The following is a 20,719-nucleotide window of genomic DNA, read 5'->3' as shown; positions in this document are numbered from 1 at the left end:
AATTACAGCATACTGGATACTCCTCAGGGGTTTCCTCTGAAGACAGGAAGCTGAAGAGAGGAAATTATACTGGGATTTTCTATTATGAGTTTGTCCAGAAATCCATCTGCTCCAAATAAGAATATTTTCTCAAATAATTAGAAAAATAACAAATGTTTTAGAAACCTGTGAAGTTTCTTAAGACACAGAGTTTTATTAAAAATCAATAGACAGTTATGAAGAAGGATTGTGTAGGCTAATAGAGTACCCCATATGTCAATAAATAGTAGCCATGAGCTATAAGAGAGGCTCATCTTCCCCCCAAATTTCTATCATCATCCCGACACATGATTTTTTCAGGTTGTATCCCCAGAAAGTCAACATCATGAGGCTACAGCTTAATTAGGAATGAAAAAATTTAAAAACTGTTGAGTCACATTGTGGTAAGTATGTGAATATATTAATCATAGCCTATTAAAATATCTTTTCTGATGTGGAATTTTGATGTTTTCTGTTGGTCAGTGGCATCTTTTTTCTCATTCATTCATTTTGTCTCATAAATTAAGTGCAACTGTGGACGAGTGAAAGAGAAACTTTAATATATATATTTAATATAGGCACATAGTAAGATACAATAATTATTGCATTAATTAATGTTTTGTAGATAAATAAACTTAACATCAAAGGGTTTAACTTGCCCCCAAATCAGCCTGTCAGTGGATCAATCAAGATACATATGTTGGTTGTGTAAACCCCAAACCCATATTTTTCCCACTATGCTATGTTGATTCTCTAAATAAAATTAGATAATATATAATATTAATATGTGTAATAATTTGTTACACAGAAGTTTGCAAAAATATTTTTAAATTACATTTTAGTGCTTCTCACAGATTTCAGAACATGAATTAAGTACCCCAAGGCAGTGCTTCTCAAATTACCTGTATGAGGAAAAGCCTGTAAGCTTTTTATTCTGACTTCTTCTAAGTTCGAGTCCTTCATGGATGGTTATTTCTGGAAAACAGAAAATCAGGAACATAGGTGTCATTATAACACCCACTGCTAAAGAAGTTGTTAAAAACTTATTCTCAAGATTTTTTGTACCTAACATGACACAAAGTGATCACAGACAGTTCACTGACCTTTCCTTTCTTATGGATCACTTTTTTCATTTATGAATAAGTTATAATATATGCCTTCAAGAAGTTTACAGTCTCCTTCATGAGTTAAGATTTTCACCCTGTTCACTATGAGGGAGGGTAAAATAATAAGGCAAGAATTCACACATGTGGTAATATAAATTAACATTGAAGATGAATAGATTCTCAGAGGTTCGGAATGAGAAGGAAAGAAGAAAGGTCTGTTTGCCAGGTGAGAGATCACTGGCTTGAGAATGGATGCAATGGAGGCAGTGACTGGGAATGATCACATTAATTTTGACCAAAATCAGAAAGGTTTTGGGTTGAATTCTTGTTTCTTATGTTGGTATTTGTGTACCTCATGAGTAACATCACAGCATTTACCTGTGAGGAGTGGAGGAGTATTGAATGAAGAAAGAACTGGGTGGTAGAGAGAAGATCCACATGCCAGCCACCAAATTTATATTTCAGAAAGCATGACTGCATTAATTTTAATGCTGATTAACATAGACTTTAGTTTTGATTTCTATCCTTCAAGTCTACTAATATAATTATGTTAATTTATGTTTTCTCATTCAGGTAGCATAGCCAAAAAGCCAATGGATAGAGAAAATCACTCAGCTGTGTCAGAGTTTTATTTCCTGGGACTCACCAACTCCTGGGACATCCAACTATTACTCTTTGTCCTTTCCTCTATGTTTTACATGGCAAGCATGATGGGGAACTCCCTCACTGTGATCACAGTTGCTTCTGACCCTCACTTGCACTCCCCCATGTACTTTCTGTTGGCCAACCTCTCCTTCATTGACTTGGGTGTTTCTTCTGTCTCTTCTCCTAAGATGATTTGTGATCTTTTTAGAAAGCACAAAGTTATCTCATTTAGAGGGTGCATCACTCAAATCTTCTTCATCCATGTCATCGGTGGAGTGGAGATGGTGTTGCTCATAGCCATGGCCTTTGATAGGTATGTGGCCATTTGTAAACCTCTCCACTACCTGACCATTATGAATGCTAGAATGTGTTTCTTCTTCTTAGTTGCTGCCTGGATGATAGGCCTCATGCACTCTGTGGTTCAACTGGCTTTTGTTGTAAACTTACCTTTCTGTGGCCCTAATGTGTTGGACAGCTTTTACTGTGACCTTCCTCGGCTCATTAAACTTGCCTGCACAGACACCTACCACCTGGAATTCATGGTCACGGTCAACAGTGGATTCATCTCTGTGGGCTCTTTCATTATACTGATCATTTCATACGTCATCATCATTCTCAGTGTTCAGAAACACTCTTCCACGGGTTCCTCCAAGGCTCTGTCCACTCTCTCAGCTCACATCACTGTGGTAGTCTTGTTCTTTGGCCCTTTGATATTTTTCTATACATGGCCATCTCCTTCCACACACCTGGATAAATTTCTGGCCTTCTTTGATGCAGTTCTTACTCCTTTTCTGAATCCAGTCATCTATACACTCAGGAATCAAGAGATGAAGGTGGCAATGAAGAAAGTATTCAGACAGTTAGTGAGTTATAGAAAGTTATTTTAAGTGATTTAGTATTTTGGAGCACACTTACAGACTATTAAAGTTCACTGTGATGATCAAACTGAGATAAAAGCTTCTCTTTGTTGTATGATGATTTGATCATCCACACTGATATTAGGTCTGTTTTATTTTTTACTTCTATAAGGGCAAGAGAAATTTTGCACAAAGGATTTAGAAACCAAATATTATAATAATTGAGATTTAATTCTAAGATAAAAATTATTTGAAGTAATTATTAGAAATATATAAGAAGCCAAGTTACATTAGGGCCTCAGAACCACAAGTCTTTTCTCTAATCCACTGTCATCCGGTATGAGCTCATTTTAATTTGACTGTATCTGCAATGACTCTATTTGCAAATAATCTCACCTTCATGAAAACTAAATTTTATAACTGCAATGTATCTATTTGGTGGACACAAATCAGCCCACTATAGTAATGTAGATATGTAGGCATTTGAAAAATATAGTGGTTGTAGTATAACTACTTATTTATCAGGGTGAAAATATATTTGACATAAACATGGTAGAAATAATTTAGGTTTTTAATAGGCAAATAAATAATTTTTTAAAATGAAGTATTAAAGCACACAATATTAATTCTATGTCACAGAATCTCTGCTAACTAGGAAGATTACACAGAAGAGAGAGAAAAATATTTACTACTTATAGATAAAGAATAAACCAAGATAAATTTATCATGTTATTCTAATAGAAGAGAAACTATATTTTATAACATTGACAATAAAGCATCCTTAAAATGTTTTTGTAAATTAATCAAAACTGGGCTGTGTAAATTTTGCCAAAATTAAAAACTATATACTTGCTTTTTCTCAGACCAGTTACTTGTAGTTATACACATGTAACTAAGGCAGATAGAACATACTTTTGGAAACTTCTATACCTATTAGGTTTTGTTTTTTGCTACTGTCTTTATATTCTAGAATAACCAATCATTCATTTTATCTTAAAATGAATCCACTTTTTGTCCCCTTGAAAAACAAAGCAAGATTCTATTACATTGAATAGTGAGTATATTTTTGGCTACTACTATCTTTAGACCCCATTTTGATTATGACATTAAAAAATCATAAAAGTAACTTTTATTTCATAGAGAGTATTTATTTAAGAAAACTAGAGCCTGACAATAGTTAAAAAGAGATTATTATTCAGGAAATATTACAATAGGAGAAAAAAGACACCTTAGCATGGAAGTAGGCTGAATTCCCAATACAGTAAAAATAGTTGACTATTTATAGCTAAAGAGCAAGTTGTGGTGTGAATGGATTGAAAATTATCAAGAGGAGATATCAAGGGTAGGAGACTGTCATTAAGTTGACTTAGCAAGATTCTTGTTAAAAGTAGGCTATGTATGCACAGCAAGCAGGGAAGGGGTCAAGGTTGCGGACTAGTTAAGAAAAAGCTTCAGAGGAGCCTGAATAAATTTTGTTAAAGGACAGTCTTTGTCCTACTTAAGGTAGAAAAGTGAGAATTTTTGACACAATTATTTTAGTAGACCAGTGAAAACCATGAACACTCAAAATATAACAGTACATGTATTGTCCAAATCTTTTTTTTTTTTTTGTACTGAGGATCAAACTCAGGACCTTCTGCTTGCAAGGCAATGGAACCACTGAACTAAATCCCTGGCTCATGTACTGTCCAAATCGTAAAGGGAGTAAATTTCTCTCTCTTTGTTTCTTTCTTTTTTTTTCTTTCTTTCTTTCTTTCTTTCTTTCTTTCTTTCTTTCTTTCTTTCTTTCTTTCTTTCTTTCCTTTCTTTCTTGAGGTACAGTCTTGCTACATAGATTGGACTGGACTTGAACTGACTATGGAGTCCAGGCTGGCCTCAAACTCATGGTGATCCTCCTGCTGCAGCCTCCCAAGTGCTGGGATTACAGATGTGTGCCACCATATTTGGCATCAGTCTTAAAGTAGAAAAAAATGAACACAATTTTCTAACATTATGTGAAAATATACACACTCTGTACAAGTCCAAGTATGGTGGTGAACGTATCCATGAATAGTTTTAATGTTTACTTAAAAGTTAGGTTTTGGCAAGCATGCCATGGTGTCAGAATCATATTTCCATACTGTGAGAATTATACTTCCCATTGGCTGAAAAAATACTTGTATAATTTTCATAATTTTAAATATTTCTTTAAACTCCATCTTAGTATCAGCCAGAGGACTTACAGCCTCAATATAAAATTATCATGAAACCAGCCTAGGTTGTACAATAATTTAGTTTGATTATTTAAATACCAATTATTATGTAAAAATGCTCTCAGCTGGTAATTTCTATAGAATTTTTCCTTAAAAAGTAGGGATATTTAAAACAGAAATTCAGCTTATGTACTGGAAGTTTAGGTAATACCAGATTCGAGTGTACACTGATCTCTAGAAGACAATATTAACATAAGTCCAAGAATATGCTTTACATATAACATTAATATTTTCTTAATGTAACAAGATACTTCACATTCATACAATGAGAGAAAAAGGTACTTTAATTACAGAAACACAGTCCCATATAAAAATCCTAGATTCATTTCAATTATAGATACAGATCAAGACTCAGATTTACAAAAGTTATAAATGTAGACAAATACAAAAATTCACATCAGACCTGTAAGAACTTTTCTATTCCTTGTAGTAACAAGAATAATCATTGCACAAACAGATAAATAGACTCTATTTTTTTTAAGAGTAGGAAAAATTTATTGAGGGGAAGCATCTGTCTAAGAGAGACAGAAGGGGTACCGGAAAGTGGGTTGCCCACCCATCCCACATTTCAATGATGTTTTATACAGCAAAGCCATGTGGTGAGGTGGGTACAAAGTGGGACAAAACTATAAGACCCAATGAAAATTTGCAAGGTGGGCATGAGGTGGGACAAAACTAGAAGCAACCAATAAGATTACAAGTACAATTACCCAGGTAAAATTGATTAAGTGGGGGTTGAATAGGGGAGCAAGTCACATAGCAAGCATACAAGGATTTTCAGTAAAAGTGGGTCAGGGATATTTCCTGGAGAGGCTGGGTTAAGACCTTGCCCCCCCCCCCCCCCCCCCAGATTGATACCTGTTTAGAATATCAATCACTGCTATTCATCCTACATGGGTGTGGTAGTTTCCTCTCCTTTTACAATGCTGGCCTTCAGTGAATGTGTCTTCACTGTTCTCCATGTTGGTTCCTTGTGGGCTGGCTCCTGGAGGGCTGGTGCCTTAAGGGAGGCCTTATCTAACTGCCAACAAGATATCTAATTAACTTTCCTATCTATGATATTCCCCCCTCTGAAGAAGTACTCCTAACTGCTTTGAGGGGACAAAGGGAAAAGACCCATCTGGCTACTTCCAGCTGAAGTGGGTTGTAGTTGTGATCAGCAGTCAGTTACTCTTCAGAGGACCTATCTAAAGCCCTTTGATAGGTGCCAGGCATTGTCATCTTGGGTATCCTTATAGCTTTAAGTCTGGAGGAGACAAAAGCCAAAGAAACAGTTAAGAAGACATGGGCTAAATTATAAGGTCACCAGGGTTGTCATAAATATAGCCTGTAAGTGTTTTTACTAGGAAGAACTAGTAATAGCCTCTACAAAGAGGATAAGGAGAAGGTCCAGGGACTTCAGAATCTAATATAGAAGTCATATTGTGTAGCTTAGCAGTTATGACCTGTTTATAAGGTCAATCTCGTGGATCCCAGTAAAAGAAATCTAGCACATTTGTCATTGGCTCCATTTGTATGTCTACTTGGAGTTTGGCAGCCTCTAGGCAAGAATAAACAAAACTTTTAAGAAATTAGAGCATGAAAAATTTAAGCATGAGCACACTAGAATAGAAGGGCAGGTTGGGGAGAAAGTCACACTTAGAAATTGAAATAGTGATTGTAACCTGCTGGCTCTTATAGATTCTACCATAGTTTTTTCCTAATGATCCACAACTATCAGCTACTAGTGTAGTAGGAAACTGCCAGGAGTCAGCAATCAGAGCCCCTTTTTATATCTAGCTTTATTACTATAACATTTTATACCTCTTTTGGTTATTCTTTTCTGGTGGGTGTTTAAGACCAAGTTAAAGTGAGACCTGTTTTAATCAGTATGAACCTCTTGCTATCTATCAAGGTCAATTAAATCTTCTCAGGGATTACTGTGGAACCATGCATAGAGCTTCTTACCTCCTCTGTTAGTGTCAGCAATCAGGCTGGGTCATGGGTTTGCTGGACCATGTTGCTTTCAGTGAAAGCATGGGAGATTTTTCCCTCTTTGTGACCCTTCTTTGGCACATGGTACATTTGTTCTCTGGTGACCAGCAGTCTCCCTGCTCAGGAGACTTACCAAAGATGTAGGGTCCTGTAGGAAAGGTTCCTTTGTGTCCTGGATCTTGGTTGACCTTGAGTGGCCAAGGCCAAACTATTGGCTGTCCTCATAGCCCAGTTACCTTTCTAGCTTTGGTCTCTAAACTTTAGTTGTTGAACACCCAGAAGAAAAGATCAGTGACATTAGTAGTGCAGTAGGAGCAGTGAGCTTAACTATTATAATTTTGCCTGGACATTAAGCACTTTGAAGTATAAAACACAGTTAGAGGGGCTGATATTTCTTATCAACCATGGTTGTGCTAGTAGTTGAATCCCTCTCTGCTGAATGTTAACAGATAACAGTTATATTATAGAGAAACAAGATCAAGAGCCACGCATAGTATTTTACCATGACAACTATGACATTATCTTTGGAACACATTCAAATGTCCATCTTTGTATGAAATAGTCTTTTAGTTAAACACCTCTATTTGATTACAAGACATTAAATGACGCATAGAAAACTCTTATTTGTTATCCTTTAATAGTATGTCATGTAAAGAGAACACAAATATCAGCCTATAAATGTACCTTAGAAGTTTATAATGTCTAGCCCTTAATTTTTAGTGTGTGAAATTGTTTGGACTGTTTGGCATCTGAGCATCTTTAACATACGTGGTGACACATAACATATATATCAATTAGTTTTTAAGAAAAAAGTATTATTTGATTGGTTATCTCATGCTGGCTTGATATATACCTCTTATCATAAGTAGCTGGAGCACAAGAAAAAGGTAGATATCTGAGTCAAAAAAGATCATTACCATAAAAAATATATTAGAAGACTTGTACACCCAGAAGGCATGAATGTATATGTCATGAAATAACAATGAGTATCAGTTACATGAAACCCTTTGTCACTTAATTTTGTTTTGTACCAAGAACATTTAAATAAAACCTAATAAATAAATAAATAAATAAATAAAACCTTATTGTTTCCCCAGAAAACTTAGCCATTTGACAATGACCAATGCATACATACCATAATAATATGTTTAGCAATGTAGTCCCACAAGGCTATGAAAATTATTGGGGTCCCCTTTATGAACAAAGGCTGGAATAAATTTTTTCCAGGCAGCTGCTCCTTTATTTACCGAGGAGAGTTCTGTCCAGTAGTTTTCCTAAGCCAAAGAGCCTTTATTTAATTATCTTCACAAATTTTTACATACCTTATTAGAGCCAGATCATAAGAATTAACACATTATTTTTGACCAAGGAAAGATTCCTGAGATATTATATATGGACAACAATATGTACTACATTTCTAGAACCAGTTGACATTATTTGGATAATCTGGCAACCTGGGAGAAGCATGTCTTTAGTGACATTTATCTATATTTACAGGCAAACATCTTCAAAAATCCAAAAGCAAAAAGAAAAAAGCTCAAACAAAATAGCTGTATATGTTGTAACAAATTGAACAGATAGACACACACATAAGACAACTTGTTTACAAGCCAGAGTGCACTCAGATGTATTTAGCCAAGTTGAATTATAATAACTTTCATAATTTTTAGGTATATAACTATAAAAAAGACTAGTCAGAACTTTGTGGCTCAGTTAGAGATATCTTGTAATAAGAATCAAAAGGAATAAAAATCTTCTACACATGTGAAAGCAAAAATAGTTTTAAGATAGGCCTTAGCTGACAGTTTATCTGACTGGAAAACCCAGACATACAGGCTTCTCCTGGTTGCTTTTAAAGCCACAGTTGTTTGATAGCCACATGTAATTTTTCCCTCTAAAGGGACAGGCTGTTAAAGGTAATTTTAACTATCTCCAGTGGGGGTCTACTCAGGTCAGGTTTACATGTAGAAGAGACTAGGTGACACTCTTTGGAGCTAAGTATGAATTCCATGCAGTGAGGGAAGACCTGCAAGGCTCCAACCTGCTGTGCTGTAGATGTCTACCTATGACAGTTTTTCCCATTTTTGAAAAGAAACAAAGGAAATAAGGCATCCCTGTCTATCCCTCTTGTTCTGTGCCCAATCTAAGGTGCTTCTTAGACTTTATCTCATCCAGTGCCAATAGCAGCAGACTAGAGGTGCAAGGAAGTGGCTGGAGCCAGGTTAGCTGTTCTTACCATTCTCTAATTTTGCCTGAGGGCTGAAAGACAGGTAAATCTGAACTAAAACTTTTACATTTATTTTTTAAGAGTTTCAGGATTAAGCCTAGATCAGTTTTCTATGTGGCTCAGAAATAAGTAAAGGTCAGCTTTACTCTGGAAGGATTCCAGGGAGGGGAAACTCATCATTCTGGATGCTTTGTCTTGAAATCCAGGATCCATAGAGGAGGGAAGTGCCTTGAATCAAATACTGTTGAGAACTTTGTTATTTATCAGGGGCATGGCAGTGGAGAAGGGATAGAAGAGTGCCTTTAAGTATGGAACAAGAACTAAATTTTAACCATCTCAGGTGTAGAAGGACAATTAAGATCAGGAGCTTTTCCTGAGTGGATCTGCAATCCTTAGATCCAGGTCTTTAAAGACAAAAGCTATGATTGACTCTAACTGCACTGCCAAGCAGAAAATCAAAGAACCAAAGAACCTTGAAAATCAATAATCAAAGAACATGAATGGCTGCATTTTTGCATCTTGAAAGAGAATGAAAGTGTTCTAACTATACTGTTTAGGACTTTTCTTTTTAAATAAATTATTTTGAATCTATAATATCTAATTTATTACTTAAATACCTACAGGTTGTTGAGTAGCTCCCTGATCTTGTAGAAACACTCCAAAAGCCATATTTTACCTATTGTTAACATAAAAACTGAGATGGTGTCCTGTAGGCAGGCTTCTGAAATGCGGTGTGCGAATAAGGTTTCCAGGTGTTTGTCTCTTGGGCTTTTCTATAAGCTAATGGAGGGGTCACAGAATCTCACTATATCCTGCTATCTGAAGGCTACAAAAGCTTATAATTTCTAGGAATCTCTTTAGCTGTCTGAGAGTCTTGGGCTGTGGAAAGGCAAGAATTGGTTTAATTCTTTCTTCCCCCAGTCTTTGGGTTCTCTTTGATACAATAAGGCCTAAATATTTCACCTCAGTACTGCAAAATTGTGCCTTAGATCTACAAACATTATTACCCTTGTCTGTTAGAAAATTCAGCAGAGCACAGGTGTCTTGGCTAGAAAGCTCTTCTCAGGAGGCACATAACACTATACCACCTGCATATTGCAAGGCTGTGACTTGGGAAAAACTATAGTAGTTCCTTCTACCAAATCAGGATTCAGGGATGTTCTCAGCTTTTTCCTGGGAAATAGTTGACAATTTAAAGTAATTGAAGGGTTTAGTTCTTATGTTTCTTAGACCTTCAAGAATACATGCCTGAAAATGTCTTTTATTTTAATCCTCTATCTGATTGGCAGGCCAATGAGGGCCTTGTATAGGAAGGAACTGCTTGTATTCCAGTAGGAACCAGTTGTTCCCCTCCTTGCCTATCTTTTGAGCTTCCAAAATTAAGATAATATTTGTCTCTCTATATAGTAGCAGCTTGTAATACTACTTGTCTGTCATTAGAAATGAATGTTTGATTTAAGAGCAAACATTACATCTTTTTAATCTAGTCCATAGGTCTGAGTACATCCTCTAAAGAGCTCAGTGTACATATCAGGGTCATCTGAAAACTTTTAGGTCTTATTTTATCTGTCTTAGATTAAGAGAGAAAAAGACACATGAACACAGGTAGTCCCATATTTGCCATTTACTTCCTGGAAGGGATATTGTCTTTGAGGGAATAACTTAGCTAAGGATGGCAACAGCCTCCTGGAGGTTTAATTATGGCTGGCCTAGAAATTCAATACTCAGCACCTGGTGGTTAAGGGGAGGAGTAGCAGCAGGCTTAGAGGTGGTGAAAGCCTTAAGGGTGAGGTGTCTCTCATTTTTCTATGGCCCACATTTACATTTGAACACAGGCAGGAATTACTTGTTAAGGTAAAGAAAATCTCAACATAAGATAATTTTGACCATTTTTTTCTCTTACAGTATAATTCTAATTGTGAGATAGCATCATAGTACTTTCCTCTGTGTACTTGGCTTTAGGAGGTAGGCACACCACATGAAGGTGTAGAGAAATAGTACATTTCAAAGGTGTATGAGGTTAAGATATGGAGTTACTAACCTGAAACAAGAGAAGCAAATATGGCATCCTATAAGTCTCTGTTTGATTCCTGTGCCCCATAGGGCATCCCCCAAGGTTTATTCTACTCCAGGGTAGGTGACTACTGTCTGGAGAGAGACCCAGGAAATAAAACCAGACTGGACTATCTATCCTTTACCAGCACACCATCTTATCTTCCTCAGGGAACTCACATCCTACTCCAGTAGGTACTCCCAAAGCACAAGTTACAATTGACTTCAGCCATAACAATCATGACTGCTAGCAAACCAAGAGATTTAAACCACTACTTTCTAGTTCCTTGAAAGAGAGAGAGGAAAATAGGTCAACAGTCAAATTAGGGCACTTTTCCTGCAAAAGAGGTCACCTCTGGGCCCTAGGGTAGAGAATTTCTGTTGTCTATTCAGTCATTTAGGCAACTTTTATTAGCAGCAATACAAGGCTACTCATTTAAGGTCCATTTTAAATTCACTAAGTATTTGAAAATCATGGGTCCCTCCCACAGCCACAATCTACATAGTAAAGGCACCTTTATCAATTTCCTATGCATGCAGATGAAGAGAAACACTGACCAAAATAGTCCCATATTCTATTTAGCATGGAAAAATACAAATGCAAGTTACTGGTTGCTATTTTCCCTAGTGTAAGACAAAACAGTTGCTGTGAGCTGTCTCAGTTTGACCCCTCAAAAGGAGGTGTCACCATAAGGTTGTTAATTTTAAGGTTAACTCCCAACAAGTTGGAGAAAAGTTTAAGGGGAGTTTAACTCACTAGCACAGAGGAAAAATCTGAGTTAAAGTTCAAGTCATTTAAATATTCAAAAATCATTATATAGCATTTTATAAGTCCAGAGTTAATGTTCCAAAGTCCATAATATATTGGCAAAGGTATTTTTCTCCCCTACACACATAACTGATGAAGACCATGCCTAAGGGGAGAAAAGGTTCAGGTAGTTTTTACTCTATCAAAGATTTGCTTTGTACATTTTTGTATACAGGTCTGTCTTACTAGTGGGGAAAACAGTCCAAACGTGTAGCTCAGCTCTTTTTTTTATTTATATATATTTATTGGTACATTTTAGGTATAAAATACATTTACATTTATCATTAGGTGTTGTACGAGAATGTGATGTATCTTAGTTTTTATTTTTTTCTCCCATTACCTGTGCACCCTTCACCCCCTCCACCCTTCCCTATTTACACAGAGTTTGATTCCATTTTTTTTCTTTCTCATAATTTTTCCTTTCCCTTCTTCCCTTTCCCCTTCCCCTCCCACCATCCCCTAACCCTTGGACCTTTTCTTATTTCAAATTATCAATTATTCATTTTAATCATTTTCATCCTTATTTACACTTTCAATTTCTCACACTAGAGAAACTATTCGGTATTTACACATGTGTGTCCTATTTATTTCACTTAAGAGTATGGCCTCACTATGCATCCATTTAGCTATAAATGTGTGTCCTATTTATTTCACTTAAGACTAAGTCCTCAATATGCATCCATTTAGCTATAAAGGTCTCTAGTAGTGAGAATTCTTTATCACTGAGTAGTACTCCATTTTATAGAAAAACCACATCTTTATCCAGTTACCAGTTGATGGGCACTGGGGCTGTTTCCAAGCTTTAGCTATTACAAACTGTGCTGCTATAAACATAGATGCACATATATCACTGTGGTATGATTCTTTTAATTCTTTGGGGAAGATTCCCAGTAGGGGAATAGCTGGGTCAAGTGGGACCTGTAGTCCTAGTTCTTTTAGGTATCTCCATACTGATTTCCAAAGTGGTTGCACCAGTCTACACTCCCACCAACAATGGAGAAATGTTCCTTTCTCTCCACACCCCCACCAGCATTTGTTATTGGTTGATTTCTTGGTAGTAGCCATTCTTTGTGGGGTGAGGTGGAATCTCAGTGTTGTTTTCATCTGCATCTCTCAAATGACCAGTGATGTTGAACATTTTTTCATATATTTACTTGCTGTTTTTACTTCTTTGTCTGAGAAATGTCTGTTCATTTTGGATGCCCATTTTTGAATTGGCTCATTAAATTTGGGGTGTCAGATTTTTTTCAGTTCTTTGTATATTCGCAATAGTAGTCCTTTGTCTGAGGTACAGCTGCTAAATATTTCTTCCCACATTGCAGGTTGTCTTTTAGCTCTGTTGGTGGTTTCTCTTGCAGTGCAGAACCTTTTCAATAAGATGAGATCCCAGTTATTGATTCTTTGTGCTAGCTTCCGTGCTACTGAAGATTTGTTCATAAAGTCTTTTCCTATGCCAATGTCATCAAGAGCTCTACCTAACTTATCTTCCAGCAAGTTTAGTGTTTCTGGCTTAATATTTAGATCTTTAATCCACTTCAATCTTAGTTTAGGGCGCGGTGATAGGTATGGGTCTAGTTTTAATCTTTGGCAGGTAGAAATCCAGTTTTTCCAACACCACTTATTAAATAGGCTAATTTGAGAAGTTTCTGTTCTACTTCTAGTCTCCTGATAGCTTTTACCATGAACAGCTGTAGAATTTAGTCCAATGCTCTTTCTCCAACTAGTGACAGGATCATATGGCTTTTTCCTTTCCTCTGTTAAAATGATGACTTTTGGGGGTGGATCTTCCAATGCTGAACCAACCCTGCCATCCCTATTGTTGCACCCAGCAAGAAAGAACCAACCAGAGACTGATATTAAGTCCACACAGGAGTTTATTACCAGCTGGACCTGAATCGAGCATGGGACTGGAGTCCAGACTGGGGGAGATTAACATATTTTATCTGCCTTTGAGACCAGTAGTCCAGCCTTTTTTATTTTCTATTTTGAGATAGAGTTATCACTAAATTTCCCAGGCTGGGCTTGAACTTGCCATCCTCCTTCCTTAGCATCCCAGTATGCGGGGATTACAGAAGTGTGCCACCACACCCAGCTAATTTCATACTAATGAAAAGATACTTCCTGTGGTTTCAGTCTTAAATGTCTAAAAAATGTTTTGTAGTATAGTATATGATGTATCTTGGATGTCCTCATGTGTTTGAGAAAAAATATATATTCTGATGATGTGATGTTGGATGAAATGTTCACTAGGTAGTTTGATCTAAGGTGTTCCTCATGCACAATGTTTCCTTTTAGTTTTCTGTTTGAATGATCTCTTTATTGTTGCAGTCCAGTACTTTCATAGTATTTTTCTTGTGTGTTTTTCTTTTCAGATTTCTTAATATTTGCTTCATGTATTTGCTTCTCAGATGTGACATATACTGTAAATATTTTTATAGTTTTTATATCTTTTTGATGATTGATGCTTTTATAATTATATAATGGCTTTCTTTGTCTCATTGTATGATTTTGTTTTAAAGTATTTTGTCTGACATATGAGGTGTGATTGAAAAATATGGTGAAGATTTAAATTAAAAACATTTACTACAGTAAAAGATACATTGCCATTAATCACCTTCAAAACACTCCTGCTCACTTTAAACATACTTATCTCTCATCATTTTTGCTACTTTCTGAAACATTAGAGTGTGTCCTCATCCACCTTATTCACTAGATGTGGCACCTTACAGCTCCTGGCTCATCCCAATGTCAAGATGACCATGCAAGGTAAATGTTTTTAATGGATTCAGGACATCACAACACCACAACTAAAGACACACATAAAATAGGACTTTCAGAACTGCTTCAGAAAGTTGCAAGAATGATGGGATAATTGTATTTAAAGCCAGGGCAAATATTTTGCGGGGGATTTATGGCTATATGTCTTTAATAATTTCTTTTTAAATATTATTTTTAATTTTAATGTGACTATTGTTTTCAATCATATCTCATATTTTTGTTATTAATTAATATCATTTTCTTTCTGTTTGAACAATTCCTTTAGCATTTCTTGTAAAACAGATGTGGTGGTAAGAAACTCTTTTGGCTCCAGTTTTCTAGGGAAGTCTTTATAATACCTTTGATTTTAAAAGACAGTTTTCTTATGCTAGTTATCTTGATTGGAAGGTTTTTTTCTTTCAGCAGTTTGAAGATATCATCCCACTCTGTCCTGGCATCTACAGAAAATCTGGCTGCCAGCTTTATTGGAAGTTCCTTGTATGTGATTTGCTTCTTTTTTTCTTTCTGCTTTCAAGGCTCTCTCTTTGCCTTTGATTTTTGAAAATTTGATTACAATATGTTTTGGTATAGTCTTGTTTCATTTGAACCTGTTGGAGATCTATGACCTTTCTTCACTCAAGTAGATATTTCTTTCCCTAGATGTGGGAAGGTTTCTGGTATTTTTTCTTTCAGTAAACTTTCTGTTCACTGTTATATCTTTTTTCTTTTTTGAACTTCTATGATTCTTAAATTTGTTCTTTTGAAGTTCTCTCATAAGGGCTATAAACTTTATTAATTCCTTTTTCTGTCAATTCTTCTGACTATATATTTTCAAATACATTTTGAGTCACTGATTTTTTCTTCTGCTTGGTTAATTGTTCTGTAAGACTCTGTATTCAAATTTTCATTTCTTTCATTGTGCCCCTTAGCTGCAGAATATGTATTTTGAAAAATCTATTTTTCTGTTAAATATAGTTTGATCTTTTATTTTCCAAATTTTGTTGAATTGGTATCTCTGTTTTCCTGGATTTCACTGTGTTTTCTTTAAACACTTATTTTGAATCCTTTATAAAAGCAGCTGTATATCTTCATTTTTTTTGTGATTAGCTCTGAGATTATTATACTCTTTTGGTGTTGTATCTCTTTGGAATTTTATGTTTCTTATTGCCTTATGTTGATCTCGTGCTTTTGATGGAGCAATCACTGCTTTCAGATTCTTAGGGTAGATCAGTAAGGAAAGAATTCTCCTATGAAGGGGTGCTTTCTGTGTGATTTATAGTGATTCTAGCACAGATGACAGCATAGTTGTGGTGAGGCCTGTTTTTAGGATGATTGTTGATTGTCTATTTTTCTCCCAATGGGAAAGTTATACTCAGAGGATTCCTCTTGGTACTGGGTCAGGCTTGGAGGCTTATTCATAGGTGTGGCCAGATTGATGTCTGTCAAGTAGTTGCAAAGGACTGGCCATGGAGATGAGACTTAAAACAAGGAACATTTGGAGGGACTACTACTAGGATTGGAGTGGTAATGGACAAAGTACCTTGTGTGCAAACACAGTCAGTGGACACTGGTAATAGTATGTGAGGTTAGGTTACTTGAAAATTCACTAGTGAGCCAAGAAGAGGTGTACAAGAGCATACAAAGGTGCCAGGGTGTAGCCTTAATCCTTATTGTAGCTGAGCCAGTGTCTAGATGATGATTCTGTGCAACAAGAACTTGGTTCTAAGGCTTAAGAGTGTGAACCAGCTCACTACGGCAAATGTTCCAGTGTCTGAGAGGTGGACTGGTGCAGTGTAACCACAGAACCTAGATCTGCAGTGTGGGAAGTTATAGAGTGGTTTCAGCTTGAACATCAGTGCACACAAGAGTTTGGGAGAGGTGGCAGCTCATTTTCTGAAGTGACTTAGCAGCAATACTTACTGGAGGATAGTGGTGGTTTCTGCAGCCCTATCTCCCTCTCGGGGTCCTTCAGCTTAAATGCCAATTGGTTATCTCCATGGTAGAAGGTGCTGGAGTCCTCTGCAGATCAGGCTATTGGGTACCATAGTGGTTCCTATTGCATGGCTAATGACTGACAGCCTCAGTTATTAGGCTTTCTTCTTTGCTTCTCATCATCTCCTCACAAGTCAGGTATGGTGATTTACCAGTAATATATTCTGTGTGGATATCTATCTATCTATCTATCTATCTATCTATCTATCTATCTATTCTCCCCCACCCCATGTTTCTACAGAATCCTCAATTGGCCCTTGACTCCTCTCAGGGCTATTTTAATTTGTTGGTATCTATCTCTAAATCTATCAATCTACCATCTGTCTATATCTATCTAATTTTGTAATGAGATAAATTCTGACACCTTCTATTTTTTCATCTCAGTAACATCATTGAATGATTGATTTATTTTTAATTTTTAAAAAAGTTTTGAGTTTAAAAAATTTTTATTTGAAAAAGTTAATACATGCATTACAGAGCCAGAGACACAAGAAGTAAAGAACAAAGTCATTCATAGTCAGAAGCAGCTTAGCTGGAAGTGTACTTCTTGTCATGTATGTACATAAACAAAATGTCATTTTGAGTGCCTGAGATCATGAAGTGTGTGTCATGCTTTCTTATATATAATACGTATTTATCAACTCAAAATACCAAAAGTATGAGTATTTTTGATAACCAAGGATATACTATATCAACTCAACCTGTCAGAAAAAACATAATCCTACCTTTTTTGGAACGCAAATTTAACTGGAAACAAAAATGGAAACAGACCTCAGATAAAAGTACTAGCATAGCTATACTTAAAATACTGTAATTTCCTAATGCTCAATTAAATGAGATGTAAGGCAACAGAATACATCAAACATGTTTCTATTAAAATATTAGCAAGAAGGTATACTCTCACTGAATTACTAATGCATTCCTATAGTACACCAGAACACACGCACGCACGCACACACACACACACACACACAAAGTGGCTCTCACTAAAATACAACTCTGAACATACTAAACATATCTCTGTATGCTTCCTTCTGCCCCTCCACTGACAGTCTAATGACAATCTTAATACTACACAGAGGTAGTATAACTCCATACTGAAGATGCATCTTTCCTACCAACTTTAAGAAAAAGATATTTACAATTTTGTCAGTTCACTAACTCTACTCTTTACCATACTGTACACTGTCACCTCAGGACATCTATATAGCTTAAATGCTGTGCAACTGAATATGAATTTTATAAGCCCAAGTATTTACCAAAAATGCACATATACACCTATGGTTATAATTAAAAACCATCTTTATGTATTGTGATATTAGCAAAGAGCTCTTCCCCTCACCATTCCTTTTCCCCCTTCAGCACTCCAGTGACTAAGTTCAAGACCACATCTGCTCATTTGAACAGTTAACATACTCTCCAAAATATCAAATTTAACAATGCCATTCCCCAAATGCAATCATTCTTATAAAGTAACAAATAATACTTAAATGGCATTATTTTAGCCCTCAACTTTTACATGTGGGTACTTTAAACATCTAGAAAGACTGTGTTTCTAACAGGGACTTAAATTTCCCACTATGTGTACAGCAGCACTGAATTAATTGCACATATATTCCTAACAAATACTATAATTTAAAAGTATCTTCTAAATGGGAGCATTCTGGCCTAGAACCTTCCCACTTCCCACTTCCCATCTCTATCAACTCATGGAACAATTATATGCATATGCAATGCTTAGAGGGTTTTAAAAAAAAAAATTTTCACTTTCTAAATGGTTTTAAGAACGATCTATCCTATTAATTTTAACATAAAGTCTACTCAGTGTGTTAGTTTACTAACTCCACATTTCTCATACATTGGTAAGTTCTTTAACATCTAGAAAGACTAGATGTTGTAAATTAGGATGCATTTGTCCTTTATATACAGCTACACCCAGAGCAAAGTAAAACAAAATGCAGACAAAAGGGACAAGAGTCAATTTTGCTTCTCCAAAACCACATTGGTTTAAAGCCTAAGTGCTTTGATCATTCCATTTCCAAAAGACCATATTTCATTATTAATTTTAACAAAAGGATATATATAATATAATATATATTATAATATATAATATATATATATATAATGTGCTATTCATTATCTCTACTTTTTACATATACTGCGTACTTCTAAACATCTAGAAAGATTAGATGTTTCAAATATGGACTCAATTCTGTCCACTGTTTGCATGGTAGTGTTGAACAAAATACACACATGCAACAATGGTTATACCTGAAAGTATAACTCTTTTAGGTAGGAGCATTCTGGCCTAGACTCATTCTTTTCTTCCATTTCCTTCTCTTCTATATCATGTGATGCAGGCACATGTCTCACTTAGATGTGATGTTACACTTCCAAAATTCGTTTTCAGAAAACAGCCTTTCTATGAATTTTAACAAAAAAGTGTACAAAATGTGTGAATTTACTAACTCTACTTTTGTCATACAAGCTCTTTAATATATAGAGACTAGATATTATAAAATTAGGACTCATTTGTCTAGTATATGTATGATACATACAGTACATCAATGATGTAGCTTAAGGACAATGGATATGCTGAAATTTTCTAGCATATACAGAATGATCAAAACACCTTTTGTAGTTTTTTCCCTCCCACTCCCTCAATGGGATAAACAAATACTGTTCGGGGAGAGGGTTTAATGATTTTACTCCCAAACAATTATTTCCATAAGCTTAAAAAGCTATTTACCATGGGCACATACCCTAGCGTTCTTGTTTCTGAGGGCCTGTGTGGCTGGTGGCCAAGCCAGAGATCCTGGATCTCTGGACCATTGCTGACCTGCGGAGCTGGAGGTACCTGGTCCTGTCCTGCCCTTGAGAAGACTGGAAGGTGTGAAGACTACAAATGTGCAATTTTGACAAGTATTCCAGAAGAACAGTTTGGGAACTTTTATAGATTCCTCCCAAAGGCTATGTTCCCAGGTTGTGATTCTGAGAAGAGGAAGCTGACAAACCTATGGTAAAAGATGCCTGGCGAACTGGCTACTGGGTACCAGGATCGCTCTCATCACTATGCACTGTTCTAATGCCCCTCCAAGGCCATTAAATAGAGACAGAATGTAGACAAGCAAAAGGCACCTCTTCTCACCTGAGTATCAGATGTCAGGAGGGTGGACACCATCTCAGGTGTAGGGCACTTTCTTCAGGTCACCATAGGAGTATCCAGACAAAGTGTACACGAGAGAGAAAATTCCTCAGAGGGGTCAGTTTGGTGGCCAGGATTCTCTGTGTATCCTGAACTTCCCCTCAAGCCCCTTTGAAAACTTGAAGAGAAATCTCCTCTCCTCAGCCTAACCTCAAAAGGTGCCTACTTATGGCTGCAGGAGTAATGAGAGCCCCACACTACTCGAGCAGGAGCTACAGTAAGGCTCGCCCAATTGAGAGACACCTCAGCCACCACAAAATTCCCACACTCCCTTGCTTCCTGATGTACCTACTGCAGTGAAGAAGCTGGAAGCTATGGCACACAGCCTCCTCTGCCTCCTTGCACTTGATTGGGCAGCTTTCCCCCAAGGGGACTGTCCCTCTTTTTAATGGACCAGTCCAGAAGTTTAGCCTACAAGTGAATGCTAGGGTCACTGGCACCTGTGAAACAGAGGTCCTCTTGCATTTCTACCAGAAAGTATTTTGGCTCTGCCCATGGGGTCACCTCTGTGAGATCCAGGCCAGGTGACCACTCAAGTGCAGCATTAGGGTGACCCCAGGAACAGGAGATATTTCTGAGAAGAAGGAAAGCAAGAAGACAGACTCTGGAACTCAAAAGAGAGTAGGTAATGAAATGTGGGAACATCCAGCAGGGCCTGGTGGGCCTGAAATGTGTGTCTGCCTAGGGCTGGATGGATGAGAGGCCAGAGTTGTCAGGCTGAGCCTTAGCCTGAGCAGTCACTGTGTCTGGGGTGGATTGTGGGTTGGAATGTTAAGGGGTGTCTTCCGTGCTCATAAGGTTCTGATTTGGTTAGACCTAGTTTCCA

The 20,719-nt window shown here is 36.7% G+C and overlaps 1 protein-coding gene across 1 annotated transcript; it reads left to right on the top strand.

The window, feature by feature from the left end:
* The first annotated feature begins 1,717 nt into the window (after nucleotides 1-1,717).
* Nucleotides 1,718-2,656, top strand: LOC101718993 (olfactory receptor 4F3/4F16/4F29). The gene has a single exon (XM_004865019.1). It carries the CDS (start codon nucleotides 1,718-1,720, stop codon nucleotides 2,654-2,656), a length of 939 nt encoding a protein of 312 aa, XP_004865076.1.
* The last annotated feature ends 18,063 nt before the right edge of the window (nucleotides 2,657-20,719 follow it).

Source organism: Heterocephalus glaber, unplaced genomic scaffold (genome assembly GCF_053883595.1).
Source record: "Heterocephalus glaber isolate CG9 unplaced genomic scaffold, H.glaber_assembly_v1.0 deba00001662, whole genome shotgun sequence".
NCBI lineage: Eukaryota > Metazoa > Chordata > Mammalia > Rodentia > Bathyergidae > Heterocephalus > Heterocephalus glaber.
The sequence above is the reverse complement of the archived record's forward strand: the minus strand, read 5'-3'. Positions and strand labels throughout refer to the sequence as shown.